The sequence below is a fragment of the Schistocerca serialis genome, chromosome 5 (genome assembly GCF_023864345.2).
Source record: "Schistocerca serialis cubense isolate TAMUIC-IGC-003099 chromosome 5, iqSchSeri2.2, whole genome shotgun sequence".
In the NCBI taxonomy this organism is placed as follows: domain Eukaryota; kingdom Metazoa; phylum Arthropoda; class Insecta; order Orthoptera; family Acrididae; genus Schistocerca; species Schistocerca serialis.
Window position 1 is genome coordinate 28,339,056 of NC_064642.1, and position 20,010 is coordinate 28,359,065.

The following is a 20,010-nucleotide window of genomic DNA, read 5'->3' on the forward strand; positions in this document are numbered from 1 at the left end:
TTCTAGCTTTTATAAATTAAATTATGTAATCTACATCTGTACACTGTGAAGCACTATGAAATGCTTGGCAGAGGCTACTGTCCATTGTATACATATTAGGGCTTCTGTTATCGTATTTCACAGTCCCAATTCACACAAATAGGTGTGACCTGAGGCTGAGAAAAACAATAAAGGAATTTCGTTACACGATGGTCGCTGTGTTCCCTTTTGTATTAAGATTTTTTTCGTGCTCCGTTCGCTCATGGAGAGCGCGAAGAATGATTGCTTAAATGGCCGTGATGATGTTGGCGTCTGTCTTAAAGCGTACTGGTATGTCAGTTCAGGCTTATCAGCAGCTTGGTGGTGTTCTTCCGTTAGTTATACGAACCTCATAGAGTTGAGTAATATTCTGTGATAGACGATACAAGTCTTTTGTAAGCAATCTGCTTTGTAAACATGTTGCATTTTCCCCGTATCTGAACCTTCTTTACCTACGACTGAGCTTTTGTCATAGTGACATTTCACGTCCTTAGATACCGTAACACCCATGCGTTTATACGGATTAAATGATTCCAGTTTTCACTCATTGATATTGCAGTGTAGGGATACTTCACTTTTGCGTTTTATGACGAGAAAAATTTTACTTTTATAAATATCATTTAATGCAAGTTGCGAATGTATACCACTTTTAAATTTTGTCAAGATGTGATTGAATATTTGTGCAAACTGTACTCAATTAAACAATATCTATTGTCGCCATAAAAGACAAATATTTATTGATTAGCTTAATTTCTTCTCAAACTTCCTCGTTTCTATATCCATTTACCTCGGGGGGAAAAAAAATGCTAACCAATGATAGTGTTGTTTTGTCCAACTTTGTATTTTCTGTAATTATCTTTGATATAATGTATCGCTGAAATGAAAAGTCAGTGTATAAGAAAATGTTTAACGAAAATGCTTTTGAAAATGGGGGGTACCAAAGCAGTGAGTATTATTAGAAAATATTAGATTCCATTGTGATGTGTTTACAATAAGAAATAGAACATTACAATGTACGGTAAGTGAAATAATCTTAGGTAACTTATCATGAAAGGCGTCGGCTGCTAGCGCGTCTCTATGGCGTCTGCTAGTGTACAGAAAACCGCGCCAGACCAGAGTATTTGTTATATGGTATTTATAAAATATTTATGCTCCAAATTTAAGCACTGTAGTATGTTATGTAGTTGATAAGGTTTGCGTTGTCTCGTAAGTCGCCTACGCTCCAAATGAAGGGGAAAGGGCGTTGTCAGTTGAGTGGAATGCCACTGCCTGCATAATCAAAATGACGCCACTTGTACGATCTGGAAGTTTTCATTTTCTTTATATGCGAGTGCCATATTTTGAAGGCAGCTGACATAACTGGTGTGATGATTTATGAATTTAACCTTTTCGTACTGATATGTGTCGCCTTCTTCCAAATTGCGCGCCAGTTGGCAACGTAAAATTTTTTGTAAGGGCTACCAAAATTTCTCTAAGAAATGAGTCTCCTTTTGTGATATTGGGCGTTTCAGTAAGGTAAAAAAACCACACACACTAGGTGTATTTACCTTATTGTATCCATTAAAAGTTAGCCAAACCAGTTGTTTGTTTCCAATAACATTGCCGCTAGACGTTCAAAAACCAAAATGGGTCAATAGATTCTTTTCTTAATGAACCACCCAACGAATTACTGGCCATACATCGACAATACTTCGAAATATCGCTACTTGCTGTCATTTGTCTTTAGAATATTCGTTGGACAAAGAAGCAATTACTACTGTATAAACAAGGGCCATAATAAACATATATGTGGGAATAGGGTGCATACAAGAAGTAAAATTATTGAATGTGTTTCTGAAACTAGATATTCATCTAGGGTTACAAATGCCCACCTCTGTATGACAATGTACCACTTAAATCAGTACCAGCTGAAACTTACTTGGAGAAGAATAGTGTGTTCAGAACCAGGGCCAAATTTTGAATTTTGCCTTTCGTCATCTGTCATGCACTTTTTATTGTCCAGGAGTTTGAAAAAAAATGCACACGTCATTGCTGCATGTAAGATTCATTGTAAAATACCAACTGACCTGTTCTACCTAACAGTATATGACAGAGCATAAGGCAAATTATTGATGGGAGGCACTGTGTGTCCCTTAATATATTTTCCACCCAAAAAAAAGAAAAGATCAACTGAAGTGTGTGATGCTGGGTGCTGGTATGTCCCCTCTTCAGTACTACTGACTTAAGCTGCATTGTTTCTGAATGTGTGTTCTTTTATAACTCTACAATAAACAAAGTGTGTATACAACTGAAGCTGGAATTTATCCTCTCCATTTGCTGTTACAGTGTTCTTTTACGTACATGTTTAGTGGTTGTGTTTGTGCACTATAATATTTGTACAGTAGCGAATACAAATGTTCAGTTCCTATTCCTGACTTTTTCTAAGGCATGTACATGACCCCTGAACTACCCATCTTTACGAATGTTAAGAAGAGAAGCAACTGCTGAACTCTGTAGGAACAATAAACTATCCTACATTAATCATGTTAACGTAGAATAAATTTATGTTGTAAAATTATCATGTCGGCCTGTACTTTAAGGAGGGGGAGAAATGAATTTTTGGCGTAATATGTGCTGAACTCTGTAGGAACAATAAACTATCCTACATTAATCATGTTAACGTAGAATAAATTTATGTTGTAAAATTATCATGTCGGCCTGTACTTTAAGGAGGGGGAGAAATGAATTTTTGGCGTAATATGTGCATGACTACACTGGCATTTATGAAAGAGAAATGTTTATGTAAATGTGTAACAATTGAGGCCAGTTTATGATGAATTATACTTGTCAGGTAGCTAACAGGAACATCCGGGGATAATATGATAATGGTGTAGCGTTATTTGTCATTGTGCAGTGAAATTATAGCTCAAATATACATACATACGGAAATAAGGATGTTTTTCTGAGGATAGGGCACGTGATTGGCCTTGGCCTTGCTGAAGGAACCATTAGCATTTGCCTGAAATTATTTGAGAATACCTGAATCAAGATGTCAGGACAGAATAAACTCTGTCCTCCTGGAAATGAGGTGTCTTAAGTGCACTTCCTCATTCATTTGATTCATAATGTGCAGTTTTCTTTTTCTCACACATAATTTGCACAAGGTAACTTACAATGAAAGGAATAATTTTACCGTGTTACCAAACATCTCCCTACACTTTCACTGTACACAGTACTGGCATCTGCTTGTGATTTCAAGATCATGGGCATGATGTTATGCCCCTTGTAATCGCGTCAGTCTATCCAGAAAACTGACTCAGATCATAAACATTCTACCATGCCCCATGCACATCTCTATGCTTTACATCAGTCCGTCTGTATAACTGAGTCAGCACCACTGCATGATGAGTGAGATGTTGCTCAGCTGTAATGGCAAGACATTAGTATCATGCATGTTAGGTCTTTGACACGTGATTCTCTTTTAATAAGCATTACATTGTGATCATGTATTGTAATGGGGCCATTTGGTGCCAAGTGGGCTCTCATATCAGACTCTTGAGTCACCAGTGAAAGTGTTTGTGCGCTATTTGAATCTTCCGGCAGGAAGTATAGGCCATCGATGATGATTGTAATGTGACAGTGTGTAGTAGTTGTCCTCTGTAGTTATTAACCCTGCTCTTCAGTTCTCTAAGTAGTCTCTAGATATTTTAGTGGTCTGACTGCTTCCAGTGATCTGAAATTGTCTTTCTGCCTATTTATGTGCAATACGTTAAATTTGTTTGAACTTTTTGCACGTATCTCTCTAATAGATATTGTACAATAGGCTTGGACTTTGTTCATTGAGAGTCAACATTTTTGATCTCAGATGTGAATTTTTCGTGCTGACCACGCAGGCAATCTGAATGTTTTGTCACTTTTGTTAAGCAGAAATACCTTGCTACCTCTCTTTACATTCTTATTTACAGCTGTATTCAGTGATGCTGTAACAACTTAATTGCCACGAATTCTCTGTTTTACTCTTGAGTCCAATGTTTGGGCCTCTTGCTGACTGGGATATATAATTTTTAACATTCAGTATTTGGTTATCTGATTAACTGCTCAAGATAATTTGTGGATAAGTCATCAGAACACTTCCACATGATACCGTGCCCCTATCACCTGCATTAAGGAATTGAGTCTATAGCTGATAAGTTTAAATCTCCACCAAGTACTATAATATGACAAGGAAATTTATGCAAAATCTTCCCCAAGTTTCTGCCACCACCAATCCAGTGGCAGGAGGTCTATAAAAGCATTAAATTATTGTTTATGATCCTATTTTAACACTTTTTACCCAAATTATTTTGCATTAGCAATCTGTACTAACCTCTGTTTTGGTATATTATATCTTCCACGTGCCTGTTGAAGAAATCTCTTAGTATAGGTTGACACTCTTGGAGGGGGGGCTAAATGGTATTTGATCATTTGCGGCTACTTACCCACTTGATATACTCTCTCTAATCAGCACCACCAAACTCCCCTGTCCTTTTGTGGTGCAGATCATGCTTAGTGTAACAGCATCACCCAATAATTCGCACAGGTACCAATGCAATGTGAGGACGGTCATTAGTGTGATTTCCATCTCCACATTAACTCGCTGTGCAGGACTGCCAAGAGGAGGCTGATTGTGTTGCCAGAACAGCTTGAGCAAGTGCACATTGGTGCTACCAGGTAAGTAAGCTATCTTGTCATGTCATCACCTGTGAGGTACATCTTGTCCTTATCCAAATTGTTCATTGACACACCCTATATTACTGTCTGATCACCTTCTGTGAAGTCATTCAAAGGTATTAAGCCTCTCATGACCTGATTCAGCCCAGCTCTCAGTTAGAAAGTGCTGGTGTCCTAAGACACTGTCCCTAACTGCTCCTATAACTGAGTGTCTATACCTCTGTCTAGCAGCAAGACTCTCCTCTTCCTAACATTTGTGGTACTTTTAGACCTGCTCAGGGACAGAGTCTGCTGTGCATTTCCTACTCCTACACAATCTTGAGGCTCCTTTCCCCTCAACTCTTGTAACTGGAACCTGTTACTTGTGGACACAAGAAATTTTCCAGACCATGTCCTCATCCTCCTAGCCTTGCTAGCAAGGCAAATTTCAAGAAATGGAGCAACTTTCACCTCTGAAGGAGACCCACAACCTTCGTATTTAAATATATTATGGAACTCATACATAATCACATTGTATTTTATTTGAGCAGAAAACTGTTTTCACCTTCACAGCAATACTCAGATCTTATAACATGAGACGTGAGGATGCATAATTGTATTAATGTCTGATGATGGCTGTAAAGTTGAAACTATTCATTTATTCTAATAAAATACAAGTGAAGAAGACTGTGAATATTACTGTTTGCTTAGATGAATCTCAACCTTGAGAAATAATTTGGTGTTATCTTCTTGCATTTTTCTTTTTATTAATTTGCTCTTTCATTTGTCATTACATGGAAGGTCTCCAGCCATGCAAAAGAAGTGCCTTTAAACAGTTCCATGGAAGTCAAACAAGTTAATAACTGCTCACAATTTACGCTCTGAAAAGTGAAAAGTTTTAAATGTTTTTTCCTAAATCACTTCAGGCAAATACTGAGATGGTTCCTAGAGCAAAGCTATGACCAACCACGTCCTCTCTCCATTAAACGTATGTTTGTAGTCATATGTCTGTGTACATGACTTATGTTTTCTTTGTATTAAGCTGACAGATTAACATGTTTTCTTTCTATTAAGCTGACAGACACATCATTTTAAAATAATCCTTGGATAAATAAATTACTACTGCTACTAGACCTTCCTTTACATGCTGAAGTGCTTGTATTAGAGGCTTTTGTGCAACGAATGCAATTTAATCTTGGCATATAATGCTTAGATTTTCTATGCTCATCTAAAAAATGTAAATATCAAATGAGATATTACACTGTATGTAGAGACACGCTTCTAATTTAATCTGACACCATACATTGGAGAACACATTTTCAGGTACACTGTGATTTGTTGGAATACACTGATGTAGATGTTTTGTAGTTCTCATCTGACTCCAAAAATGAGAGGATGGCATTTGCAACAGCTGAATAGTGCAGAAATTCAATGTTAAGCTTCTTCAAGAAACACATTCCCCAGCTTCATAACAATCATGTAAGGCGCTGTCCTGTAGTAATGTTGGTGATAGTTCCTGACAGTTGAGTGGGCTTGGTGGAGCTGCTTTGCACTTCAGCGTCAACTAATCACGTAACATGATTTTGTATTAGTCTCTGTGGGAATGCCTCAGTGTTGCTGCTTCTCTGCAGATGATTATCATTTTCACCTGCAGCAGTTTGCACTCAGCAATTGTGAAAGCTGGCAACAGTGCTGCGCGCTGTCAGGAATCTTCCTTCTACAATTTTACTGTAGTTATGAGGGGCAGTCAAATGAAAACTGAACACCTGCCACAATGGGTCCATGGAATGGTTCCATTCATAGGTAATCATAACATGCATTAAGACATTTATCTCGCTGGGAGATGAGGCGATCAATTCTTGTTCTGCAGAATCGGTCGGGTACTGATGGATCCACAACTGTACACATTCCTGCACTTCCTTGTCTGACTGAAACAGATGTCTACAAATTTCTTTCTTCAGGTTGCCGAAGATGTGAAAATCACACAGTGGAAGATCTGGGCAGTACAGAGGATGTTGCAGTATTTCGCAACCAAATTGCTGAATTGAAGCATTCGTCGGATTGGAAGTGTGGGGCAGGCATTATTCTGCAACAGGATGAATCATCCGACAGCATCCCTGGGTGTTTTGGCTTTACGGTACATCACAGTTTCTACAAAGTGTCTTCACAGCACTGTGGATTGAGTGTGGTTCCACGCTTGAGGAACTTGATTACCAGAAGGCCCCAGGAATTGCAGGAGGAGATCGTCATGACCTTACCAGAACATGTTTGGAATTCTTTGGTGGGAGAGATGCAGGATGTTTCAGGCTGTCAGAATGCAGTTGAATGGATTTATACAGTTGCACGATAATGCCTATCCCCTCACTGCCAATTATATGAAGGCTGCACTTCAGCAGTTTGGTTGGGAACACTGCAACTTTGTCCTTCCAGCTTGGATATTTTGCCATGTGATTTTTACATCTTTGGTGACCTGAAGAAAGACATGCGTAGATGTCTGTTTCAGTCTGATGAGGAAGTGCAAGAGTGGATCTATCAGCGGCCAACTACATTCTATGATAAAGAGTCTTGTCTCCCACTGGGATAAATGCCTTAACACTTATGGTGATCACTTTTGAGGGCTTTCAGTTTTTGTTTGACTGCCCCCTTATGTTTTCCAAGTAAATCCGTGACCTGGTTAATATTTTGAAGCCTGTGGAGCCCGCTGGTGCTCCCACTCGAGTAATGCCCTTACCTTTGTTCAACAGCTCCTCTTGACAGGTATGATTATAATTTTCTTCCACAAAAGGAATAGAAGGACTGTTGATGTAAGTTGCATCAGAAAGCAGCCATGTTGATATCTGCCAGAGATCGATCCTGCAAATGCATTCCATTCACCATCAGGGTAGTGGAAAGTTGTGCCTACAGAAGTGGGGTGGGGGACTGAATAGAGAATAGGGTGCTGTGCTCTTTTCAGGTACAAACATGTGATTTGTAGACTGGGCCACTGCTAAATTTAGATTTTTCAAAGAATGAAATATAATTCCATCCAGTATACTTTTATTTATGGCAGTTTTTCTAAAATGTCTTGAGGCACTTTACGGGACTATTTTAATTTGTGATACTCTGCAAACATGTACGCATTATTGTCTACACCTTAGATTGTTGTTGTTCTTTGTCCCTCTGTGCTAGGTCTGCTGATATGCTGGCTTCTGTTGCCAATTGACCCAAAATTAATGATCATATCTGGTTGTTTTTGTACATGGATTATCTTATGCTGATATTCTTCAAATACTTCTTGTTGTTTGAAAGCAAGTCTCCTCCTCCCCTAGCCTCCACATGTCCCCTCCTCTCCGTTCTCTTAATTGACTCAGTACACCACAGATTACAATTAATCAACATTAGTGAAACATCACACCACCTGTGATTGTGCTGTGAAATGAAAAGTGTCACAGAACTCCATTGACTCTTGGAAATTCAATACATAATCTGTTATCAGTTGTGTCTGGCTGATGTTTCTAGATATATATAATGGCCATGTGGATTGTAGTAGTGGTGTTGGTGAGTGATGGTTTCATTACTAAAGTCTAGTTTGTTTTACTCATTTTACAAATGCAGTAATTGTGCATATTTTTTGTGTTTAGTGTCTGGCATCCAGACATCACCTGAAGAAATGGATGAAAGATATATTAGTACTGGCAGCGGTTCTGGTGCTCTCCTGGAATTACTTGCTGAAGTGGCATCTCAGAAACTCCGTTCTGATCCTAGTGTTAAATGCACTAATACAGCTGAGCCACGCATTTCTCCTAGGAATATTATTCCGAAGGGCAAATCCTACATTAAGAAGAAGGTGAGTAGTAGTTTGTGTAGAAACATCCATAAAGTTGCCAAGAATGATGTTTATACTAGGTATGCATATGTGCTAAGAATCTCATTGTGAAACATTTTCACAGCTGAACTGTTACTCTGTGTCGGGCACTAAAAACAAATATGAGACATGATAAATTTGGATCTTATGATCTGTAAAATGTCTGCTTCCTGTATATTCTGTTTCTGACAGATTGAGCAGCAAGTGAAATATTGATGTATTCAGTATGAATTGAAGAATGTGCCTTAGTTTATTAAATTCGGCAACACACTGATTTGTTTTGCTCCTTAATTATCCTGCCCTAGGAATGACATCTGGACCACAATATTGCTCATATCATACTCCCTACTCCAGGTAGTGTTTGGCTGATTTTATTGACTGCTTTACCTAGGTATGTAGCTGACACTATTTACATCTCTCCTTCATTGTTCTAATACTCTGCCCCGTGTATGACAAGCTATGTTGACTTGGAGTTTGAGACCTAGCTCCTTGAACCCTTTGACTGCTCTGGACGTGTTAACGTGCGCACCTTCGTACCTGTCCCTGTGTGCTCTGAACATGCTTATGCGCCACCACTCTGTCTACCCGGTACTCTGAACGTGTCTATGCATAGACGCATTCAGAGTACCAGGTACAAGGACTGGTGGCGTGTGTAGACACGTTCAGAGCACACAGCACAGGGACAGGTACAAAGGCGTGCGTGTTAACACGTCCAGAGCAGTCAGAGGGCTAATGTTTCAGAAAATCTTTTTGCTGTCAAAGGGGGAGGGGATTAAGCTCTGCCTTGAAATAAATTGATTTTCTTGTTTCTGTAGGAGTCTGCAAATTTGTAGCAAAATTCTGCCAAGGTTGGGAAAGGTCTCTGGAAATGTACTGAATTCTTCAGTGCTCATGCACTTTGCTGGTCTTTGGAAAACTGTTCATAGTTGTTATTTTTTGAAAAAGCTCTCCTTGTCTGAAAGCACATGGAGTCTTATCAGGGTCAGTTACCTACCCCACATGCCACCTTGCAGTGTGTGATAGAGGGATATTTCTGACAGCACTGTCAGATGTCTGTTTGCAGTTGGATTTCCTCCAGAGTGAGTGAGTGAGTGAGTGAGTGAGGGTGTGTGTGTGTGTGTGTGTGTGTGTGTGTGTGTGTGTGTGTGTGTGTGTGTGTGTAGATAACAACCCAGTGAGATGTATGTTTGTTGTTGTGGTCTTCAGTCCAGAGACTGGTTTGATGGAGCTCTCCATGCTACTCTATCCTGTGCAAAGTTCTTCATCTCCCAGTACCTACTGCACCCTACGTCCTTCTGAATCTGTTTAGTGTATTCATCTCTTGGTCTCCCTCTAAAATTTTTACCTGGTGGTTGTAGGCTTGGATGTGGCGAGCAGTTATGACGGCCACACTACCCACAGTATGGCCTGCAAGTATCTTGTTGTATGGGCTCCATTTCTCGTCTTGGTGTCATTCAGTTTTACATACAGTAGCCCAACAACTCACAAGTATGCCGTAAGCTGTTTGCAGTCCTCATCTGAGGCAATTTTGTGTAAATTTGCAGGCAAAGCTTCTCCTGCTCCACAAGGGTATTGCCTCAATCACTGCTGCCTACAGACTGTGTGACTTACTTCCCGCACTTGCTCTAGGTAGCGTGCCAATTCGCTCTTGCCATGTTTTCCACTCCCTAGAGTCACTTTCGTTTCAAACAAAAGCACATTGGCTTTTGCGTAACACCTATTTCTTACTTTGTTCCTAAGTGGGACCATTTCTTAAATTGTCAGATTTACATCAGCATGGACAATTTATACAAACAAACATTTTTAAATACAAAATGTCTCCAGAAAATTATTTAACACAATAAAGAAATTGCATAGTATTTTATATACATTGCTCACATACAATGCAAAGAACTCCAGTCTAGCACACTTCACTTTACATCTACAGAAAATATAGTACCAATATGTGAAAATTTTGAAGCAAAAAATTTAAATGAACCATAAACAAATAATGTTATAACTTCAAGAACTCACTTTTTGTTATGGTGTTCAGTTCCTCCAGCAATTCTGTTATCTCATCAGTGGTTATCTTTTTTCATGGTTCTCTTCAGCCTCAAAATAAAAATTGCAGGGGGCCATGTCCAGCAAATATATGGTGGCTGAGGTAACATAACTTTTTTGCCAAAAAAATCATGAACAGGCATTCGTGTGTGAGTGGGACATTATCATGATGAAATTTCTGTGAGGCATTTTACCACAATTCTGGATGTGTTCTTCAAGATTACGTCACACAAATAGCACATAATTTTCAGGTAGTATTCCTTATTGACTGTACGACCGTCCCATTGTAATCAAAGAAATTGCCAATTTTTTTTCAGTCTCGGCTCGTCAGGCAATTTCCATTAGTACAATTGGGCTTTGGTTTCAACGTCGTACCCATGTTTTGTCACTTGTTATAACCTTCTTTAGAAGTTCTCAATTGCTGTTGACTTTATTCAGCTATGTCGATGTGACGTAATTTTTGGTTAAAATTCAACAATTTTGGAACAAACTTTGCTGCAACACGTGCCCAATAGTCTGGAAAAAATTCCATGGGATGAGCCAAAAGATATGCAGACATCATCAGCAACATCTTTGATAGTGATTTTTCAGAACCATTTTCATTACTTCTTCCACATTGTTATCAGTAATTGATGTGCTATGGCATCCAGGGCGGTTGTCACCTTAAATGTGTTCTTGACTCTCTCTGAACTGTTTATAGCACTCATAAACTCTTGTCTTATTGATAGTAGATTTGCCAAAAGCCAGAGTCAACATTTCAAATGCGGCACTGCACTTCATTCCATTTTCAAACAGAATTTAATGGAAACTCTTTGATCCATGTTTTTTGAAAGTAAAAATTTGCCAAGCACTTAAAAACATGTTTATCCTTTTCATTTGTTAGCAATAAGCTAAATATTCAAAACATCTGAAAATGCAAACATAAATGAGGAACATGTGTAGGCCTACAAACAATATAAAAAAATTGAAAAATTGAGTTTATAAATCTCATGAAATAAAAAATTACAGTTACTTTTGAGCACACCACATATGTCTCACTGCCACAGTTTCGTCTCGCAGAGTCTCCTTTTGTCATTATTTCCCACTGCCACTGCATATGTCATACCTTGGCAGGTCAAAAATTCTTGGGACGTGCAATTAATTTTTGCCCCCATATCCATGTGTTTCCAAAATGCACCCTTCACTATACTTACATGTTAAACTTCACTGGTCTGCAAGGTTCAGACCCCCCCCCTCCCCCCCCCCCCCTCCCCCCAGTCTCTACTCATTCGTACTTCTACTTTCCAGTGTTTCCTCTCTTTTTTAGTCCCACTGCTTCTCTCTCCGTCTGTCTCTCTTTCTCTTTTACTGCCCGTTGATCTCCCCTCTTTTTTACTCCCACGGCTGTTGTCTTCTTCCATCTTTCTTTCACTTCCATGTTCTCTCTCTCATGGTCATTGTCTCCTCTTTCTTTCTCTCCCACTGCCACCATCTCCTCTTTCTTCCACCATTACTGTCTCTCTGCTACTGTTTTTAAGCATAAAAAGTGTGAATATGTTCGTATGCCAATATTTTTTGTGAGGAAGGTGGAATTAGGATTCAGGCAGAAAATTCTCCACTTTTCTGTAAACCTTTTAAAGAGTAATATATCTGCATTTCCTGTGCTCTGACAGGAGCATATTTTCGCTGGTTCCCTTCTTTTCCCTGCCACAGCAGGCTGTGCTGCTTATATATATAAAATGAATGCTCTCAATCAGCAAAGTTTTGACAATTTATTTATATATGTCAACCCATTTATATAGTTTGACATCTATAAACAACAAATGAGTGAGCATAATATAAGGTTCACACCAGATTATTTGCTTATTGATCACAATTTAGCAAAAATGCCTGGCTAATGATTTGTACCTTAAGAGAAAAAATGTTACCAGAAATATTTTACTGAATATTTTCCAGTTTTACATAGTTTTTGGCAGTCATTTTAAGTTCTTTTCAGACATGTTAACACCCTTTTACCCCATTTTTTGTCACTGCATTACCACTTTGGGCATATTTGTACGTGTGTAAAGTGCCCATTATTCAGGGAGAGCTCACCTTAAAATTTTATTGGTGGAAAAAATACTGACTAAAACATAGCTTGGTGTCCTCGGAACCCTTGTATGACCCTAGAACCTTTGCCGTGTGTTCACTATGTCAGTTAAAATTACGTTTACACCCCAGACTGTATACTATGTGCATAAGCACTGTAACTTTGAACCTTCGCATCTTGGTAACTGATAATGATATTGAGAAAATTTTTGAAGTTCCTTGAGAATATCATTTTAAGCACATGTGGTAAAAATTTTGACTATCTGCCATGAATAGAAGAGAAGGAAACTTGCTACTCACCATATAGCAGAGATGCTGAATCGCGATAGGCACAGCAAAAAGATTCACACAATTAAAGCTTTCGGCCATTAAGACCTTTGTCAGCAGTAGCCACACATACACACACCCGCGCCCGCGCGTGCCCACACACACACACACACACACACACACACACACACACACACACACACACACACACACACACACACACACGTAAACGCAACTTGCATCTGCAGTCTCGGAGAGCTGAAACCACACTGCGAACAGCAGCACCAGTGCATGATGGGAGTGGCGACTGGGTGGGGGTAAGGAGGAGGCTGTGGCAGCGAGGGAGAGGGGTAGTATGGTGGGAGTGGCAGACAGTGAAGTGTTGCAGTTTAGATGGAGGGCAGGAGAGAAGCTGCAGAGGGGGAGGGGTTAAGTAGTGGAAAGGAGAGAAATAAAAGAAATTAAAAGACTGGGTGTGGCGGTGAATTGACAGCTGTGTAGTGCTGGAATGGGAACAGGGTGGAGGCGGACACCCTCCTGGCCTCAACCTTCGTTAGGCACTGTCCTCATCCATCCAGCCTCTGCCCTTTTCCCATTCCAGCACTACACAGCCGTCATTTCACCACCACATCCATTCTTTTAATTTCTTTTTATTTCTTTTATTTCTCCCCTTTCCACTACTTACCCCTCCCCCATCCGCACCATCTCTCCTCCCCTCCGTCTAAACTGCAACACTTCACTGTCCGCCACTCCCACCATACTACCCCTCTCCCTCCCTGCCACAGCCTCCATCTCACCCCCACCCAGGCGCCACATCATGCACTGGTGCTGCTGTTCAGTGTGGTTTCAGCTCTCCGAGACTGCAGATGTGTGTGCAAGTTGCCTTTACGTGTGTGTGTTGTGTGTGGGGAGGGGGGGGAGGGGGGAGTGAGGGTGTGGGTGGGCGTGGGCGTGCGTCTACTGCTGACAAAGGCCTTAATGGCCGTAAGCTTTAATTGTGTGAATCTTTTTGCTGTGCCTATCTCGACTCAGCATCTCCGCTATATGGTGAGTAGCAACTTTCTTTCTCTGGTATTGTTACATTCCATCCTGGATTTTCCATTGTTTGATTTTTGCCATGAATAGAAAGTGTAGAAGTGGATATCCTCACAGTTGGCAATTTTCATACCCAAAAATCAGGGTTTTTTGGGGTTTTCTCAGGGACTGCCCGTGAACAAGTGGTGCCTTTAGAAGCCACCTAAGGTCTACCCTCGAACGTGCCTAATGCAAATGAAACAACTGCTTTGCTCAATTTGTCTGGGATGGACGAAGTGTGCAATGTTTTAAGTTTTGACCCTGTACTGTAGGATAACCACAATATGCACAGCCCTCAAATAACTGTACAGATGGTCATTAGGCCGAGGGCTATCCAAAACACTTGAACCCTTTTCTCTGTGATCTATAGAAGCACGAATATAACTCCCTGAAAAACTGCATCATTGCACACAGTTTTTTGGAACATACTAGTACCAAGGACTGTCATGCATGAGCCGATAAAGTTGGTCAGAAAAGAAATTTATGGTAGAAACTGACTGAAAGAAGTGGTTTGTCGACAGGATATGTACTGAGACATCAAGAAAGAAGGAATTGTAAGTTTGGTAAAAAGAGTTCAGTGTTGTGGGCAGAAATTATGGAGGGAGACCGAGTACAGCAGCTAAGTTCAAATAGATGTGTGTCTGGGTAGTAACACAGGAATGAAGAGGCATGTGCACGACAGATTAGTATAGTGCTGAATCAAACCTTTGTTAGAATGAAGACCTCAACAGGAGCAGCAGCAGCAGCAGCATCAGGAACGACGACAACAACAAGTGTTCATCATCAGTTTGTGACTAAAGAGTTACCACATAATTTCAGTTCGGAGTATTTATTCCCCATGTACTTCCTTTTCTATATTATTCTATTTGTGGCAGTATTACAATTGTGTGCTATGAACTTTGAGTAGGAGTTGGAAAAGGACTTGTGTTGAAATAAAGCCCCAATTAGTTATGGAAATACTGTCATAAAATAATGACAAAAACGTAACACTTGTTCGCTTTGAGAGTGTGTGATTAAATGTAGTGTAGGTTGTAGGAATGGTTTCGTTTGCAGACAACTAAATCTTAATCATCAGACAACAATTCAGTGGTTTAAAATGGTCAATTTTTAAGATGCAGCAGTATGATGATTTGATTTAGGAAGATCCAGCAGAAACACACAATTTCACAGCTCAGAGTCTCGGGAGTCACATTAACCAACTTCAGTTACATGGGGAAAAAAAATGATAAAGAGGGATTGTGTGTGTCTGTCTGGAGGAAACTCAGGGAGTGAGTGGTAACTGCCTAGGGTCGAAAACACCAAGGTAGGTAAAATTAAGGTTTCTGCAAAGTGGTAATTATAATTCCTGATGTCCAGGATTTTCTTCCTAAATAAAGTGAAATGAACTCATAAGAACAAAACAAGGGTGTGACAATGAGAAAGACTTTCAGGGTAATGGTGATCACACATTTTTGCTATTGGTATTGGAAGATGCTCAACACAAAATTTATCACAAGCAATTAGGTTGGGAGAACTAATGACACAAGCAGGCCAGTCACAATGAACTAAGGGAGAGATTGGTTTGCTCGACACTGATGGGAAATACAAAGGATTGTTTGGTTAAGACTTCTGTCTGATGCACATCTGAAAGTCTTCTGCTAGGATGTCAGCTTGTTTTGTTCTGGGCACTGGAAGAGAATGTGCAAGATGATGCCAAGTCTTCTTCCAGTCCCCCTTTACATATATGGTTACAATGTCAGCAGACATGAATAATCCCACCAGGGGGCTTTCTGCTCTTTGGAAGGTTAGTGCTTGACTACCAGGGGGCCCCATCCTTTGCAGCATCTTTTATTTTCCATACTGCATGTCTATCCTCTTGCTATTCTTTCTCCCCTCCCTTGGGGAGCATGTCTATGGTATTTTTGGAAATGTTTCACATTTTCCGTAGTTGACATAAGAACAATCTCACCACTGTTTTTCATTTCTTTTTGTCCTTTCTTCATTAACCTTCTGCTATCCTACCTCCACTTCAGCGTTTGAGGCTCCTCTTTTTCTTCTTCCTCCCTGAGCACTCCTGAAGGCCAGCCCACACTTCTGACATGTAACAGGTAACTGGTTTAATGTGTAATTCCCAGCCCCGGGTTGACAGGTAGGGTTTGCGTGTACCCTCTGGTACAGGTCAGGCCCAGAGAGGGGTGATTGTGTGACCTGCTACCTTCCCAAATCGCCAATTGGTCCCTCTGGCAGATTTTTGGGAGGTGTGACCTGAGGTGTGAACAGTCACCTAAGGCAGGTGAGCCCCCCTCTGAGTGGGGAGGAGGGAGGAGCAGTTGGAAAGAGTGTGCCATCAGAGCCGCTGGCAATTGTGGGGAATTTTTTCGCAGTGAACCAATCATCATCACTGCAGTCCACATCTACCAAATGTAAACTGAGTGAAGCTCCCAATTCAAAGACCCTCCCAGCTGCACCATGGTCCCTCGTGGTTTCACACAGTGAAGACGGTCAGTCCTTTGCAAGAGTAAATCCATTTCCATTTCAGGAAGGTGTTGATGCAAATGCTGGACTTGTGAAACCTTGCTCTCATTTACGCAATGGCACTTTGCTTTTGGAGGCTACTTCTGATTCTCAAGGACAACAACTGCTCGCTGCTTCATTTTTCCACAGCTGTCCTGTTCATGTCGACCCCTGTAGAATTCTGAATTATTCCTGTGGTGTTATTTGCATTAGGCTGCTCAATGGTCTGACCGAGGCTTAACTCCAAACACAACTCTCTGATCAGGGTGTCATTGCCATCCGTCGGGTGATGAAGGCGTTAGATGCATTCTTAGTGCCCACACTCACTCTTTTTCTCACTTTTGATACTGGTGCTTCCATCCAAGATCAAAGCAGGCTATGAAGTTACCACAGTCCGACTACACATTCCAAACCTGATATGCTGCTACCAGTGTCATTGTTTCAACGACACTCAAATGTCTTGTCCACATCTGGCCAAATGTGTAACCTGTGGAAGAGATGCCCCTGAGGGTGATTGTCTGCCTCCTTCTTGCCACAGTATCAACTGTAATTGGAACTATGCCACCTCCTCTTTAGATTGTCCCGCATATCTCGATGAGCAAGCTGTCCAGGAGATTCGGGTAAAGGAAAAAGTGCCTTACCCGGTCACTCGCAAGTTATTGGCTAGTTGCAAACCCTGTGTTCTACCGTATGGCAGTTATGGTACTGTTATTGCTGCATCTCATTTCCATGAAGGACATGGCCACACAGACATGCCACCTCAAATTCAGCACTGAGATTGTGAAATTGCCCAGTCATGGTAGCATCACTGTCTCCTTATCCAGCTGTGCAACAAGCCACCAAACATTCCCCTCCTGGGGCGAAGTCACCTGCTACACAACTGGCAGGCCGGAAAGGATGTGAGGAATACTCCTGCAAAGACTTCCTATGTCCCTCCAGCCAACACACATCTGAGTCTTCCTCTGCCAACCGGAAAGGCTGCAAGAAGTCGAACAAAGGCACGCGGTCTTCTCCTTCACCAACTCAAAGATCCTCTTCGACAGTGTCATCGTGCGATACACTTGCCCAGCTGACCGTGTTGCTGGTGCCCACTGCCAACCATTTTTCTGCCCGGACTCTGCAGATCGACAGCGGGGAGAGTGCCGACACCTCTGAAGATCTCGTGGAGCACGATCCTCCAGACTCTGTGCCCTGTAGCAGAGTGTCTTTGAAGGCTGGCACTCGGCAGCCACCAAGGTGACACCCCTTCATTTTTTCCCTCTTCCCCTTTCTCCATTGTGGCTCTCCTTCAATGCAATGTTCATGACCTTCAATCAAACAAAGAGGATTTACAGCTGCTCTTAGAATCCCAGCATCTGCTTCATCTCTGCCACCAAGAAACAAAATTGCGTCATCATGACCATGTTGAGCTCTCGCATTTCTTCCTGGTCATTTTGATTTGTGCGTGGAAACCTTCTCTCCATGTTTTTAGCTGTCATCCTAAACTGGCCAACTGTGTTCATTATAAAAGTTGTGTGCACAGTGTCGTCGTGTTCTTCGGGATAGCAAAAAAGCTAGCTGTATTTCATTCACTAGTTCTTTTAATAGTTCCACTCCCTCTTCTTCATGTGGGCCAACTTGCTGTGGCTCTCTGGGACCAAGATCTATTCCCCAATTTCCAGCCTGACAGTAGCAGACGTCGTCACAGTGGACCTTATTGCTATCTCCAGCACCCTGGGCTGTCATTTTGCAGACATTTTGAGCTCCTACCACTGTCATCCTGTCTTCCAATATCAGAAACGAGTGGAGGAGACTCGGGCAGTACCCTTCTCGCACAAAATTGTGAGTGCTACAGTGGCGCCTTTACTATGAGGGAGCTAGAGCACGCTCTCATTTCATCCTGATCCTCTGCCCCAGGGCCAGACAATGTTCACATTCAGGTACATCTACATCTACATCTACATCCATACTCCGCAAGCCACCTGACGGTGTGTGGCGGAGGGTACCCTGAGTACCTCTATCAGTTCTCCCTTCTATTCCAGTCTCGTATTGTTCGTGGAAAGAAGGATTGTCGGTATGCTTCTGTGTGGGCTCTAAGCTCTCTGATTCTATCCTCATGGTCTCTTCGCGAGATATACATAGGAGGGAGCAATATACTGCTTGACTCTTCGGTGAAGGTATGTTCTCGAAACTTTAACAAAAGCCTGTACCGAGCTACTGAGCATCTCTCCTGCAGAGTCTTCCACTGGAGTTTATCTATCATCTCCGTTACGCTTTCGCGATTACTAAATGATCTGGTAACGAAGCGCGCTGCTCTCCGTTGGATCTTCTCTCTCTCTTCTATCAACCCCATCTGGTACGGATCCCACACTGCTGAGCAGTATTCAAGCAGTGGGCGAACAAGCGCACTGTAACCTACTTCCTTTGTTTTTGGATTGCATTTCCTTAGGATTCTTCCAATGAATCTCAGTCTGGCATCTGCCTTACCGACGATCAACTTTATTTGATCATTCCATTTTAAATCACTCCTAATGCGTACTCCCAGATAATTTATGGAATTAACTGCTTCCAGTTGCTGACCTGCTATTTTGTAGCTAAATTTCTCTTGAAGGCAAGCACTTTCAGATTCATACGTACAACCGCATCTGGGCAAAGTGCACGTTTCCCAGATGCTGGTGTGAAGTCACTGTCATACCCATACCTAAGCCTGGTTAGGACAAACACTTTCCTTATAACTACTGCCCTATTCGTCTCACCATCTGTGTTTGCAAGGTGATCAAGTGTACGATTCATGCCCAGCTGATATGGTGGCTTGAGTCCCACAATTTACTAACCACTGCACAGTGTAGATTTTGAGTGTGCCGTCCTGCAGTTGACCATCTCTTCACTTTATCCAACCATGTCATGAATGGTTTTCTGCAGAAATACCAAACTGTGGCTGTGTTTTTCGATTTGGAGAAAGCTTACGACACCTGCTGGAGGACTGGTATTCGCCTTACTCTCTACACGTGGGGCTTCCATGGCTGCCTGCACCGTTTTCTTCAGGAATTTTTAAAAGACAGAGTTTTCAAGGTATATGTGGGTTGTGCCTTGGACACCTTATCCAGGAAAATGGTGTGCCTGAGGTTTCTGTCCTGAGTGTCGTCCTCTTTGCTATTGCCACTAACCCTATAATGGCCTGTCTCCCATTGGGCATCTCTGGCTTCCTTTTTGTTGAGGATTTTGCCAGCTATTGCAGTTCTTCATGGACTTGTCTCATTGAGCAGTGTCTTCAGCGATGTTTCAATCGTCTTTACTCAAGCAGCATTGGCAGTGAGTTTCGTTTTTCCACTGACAAAACTATTTGTATGCTGGTGATGCAAGTGGTTTCTTCCAAAATTTTTACATCTTGGGTCTGTTGCTCTTCCGTTCATTGAAGCTATGAAATTCCTGGGGCTCATGCTCGATAGGAAACTTTTTTGCTCTTCCCATGTGTCTTACCTGGTAGCCCGCTGTGTGTGGTCCCTCAATGTCCTACGTGACCTCAGTGGTACTTTCTGGCAGCAGATTGAACCACCCTC

The 20,010-nt window shown here is 41.5% G+C and overlaps 1 protein-coding gene across 3 annotated transcripts in view; it reads left to right on the forward strand.

Moving 5' to 3' along the window:
- Positions 1 to 847: 847 nt before the first annotated feature.
- LOC126481433 (zinc finger protein 37 homolog) overlaps positions 848 to 20,010 on the forward strand; it is an 80,351-nt gene continuing 61,188 nt past the window's right edge. Inside the window, exons 1-2 of one of the 3 annotated variants that reach the window (XM_050105182.1) lie at positions 848 to 963; positions 8,307 to 8,512. In XM_050105182.1, the coding sequence (XP_049961139.1) occupies positions 921 to 963; positions 8,307 to 8,512 (249 nt within the window). In that variant the 5' untranslated portion in view covers positions 848 to 920. Of the gene's footprint in view, positions 964 to 1,066; positions 1,150 to 1,518; positions 1,534 to 8,306; positions 8,513 to 20,010 lie in introns of those variants that run through there. The other 2 variants (XM_050105183.1, XM_050105184.1) reach the window with 2 other exon arrangements.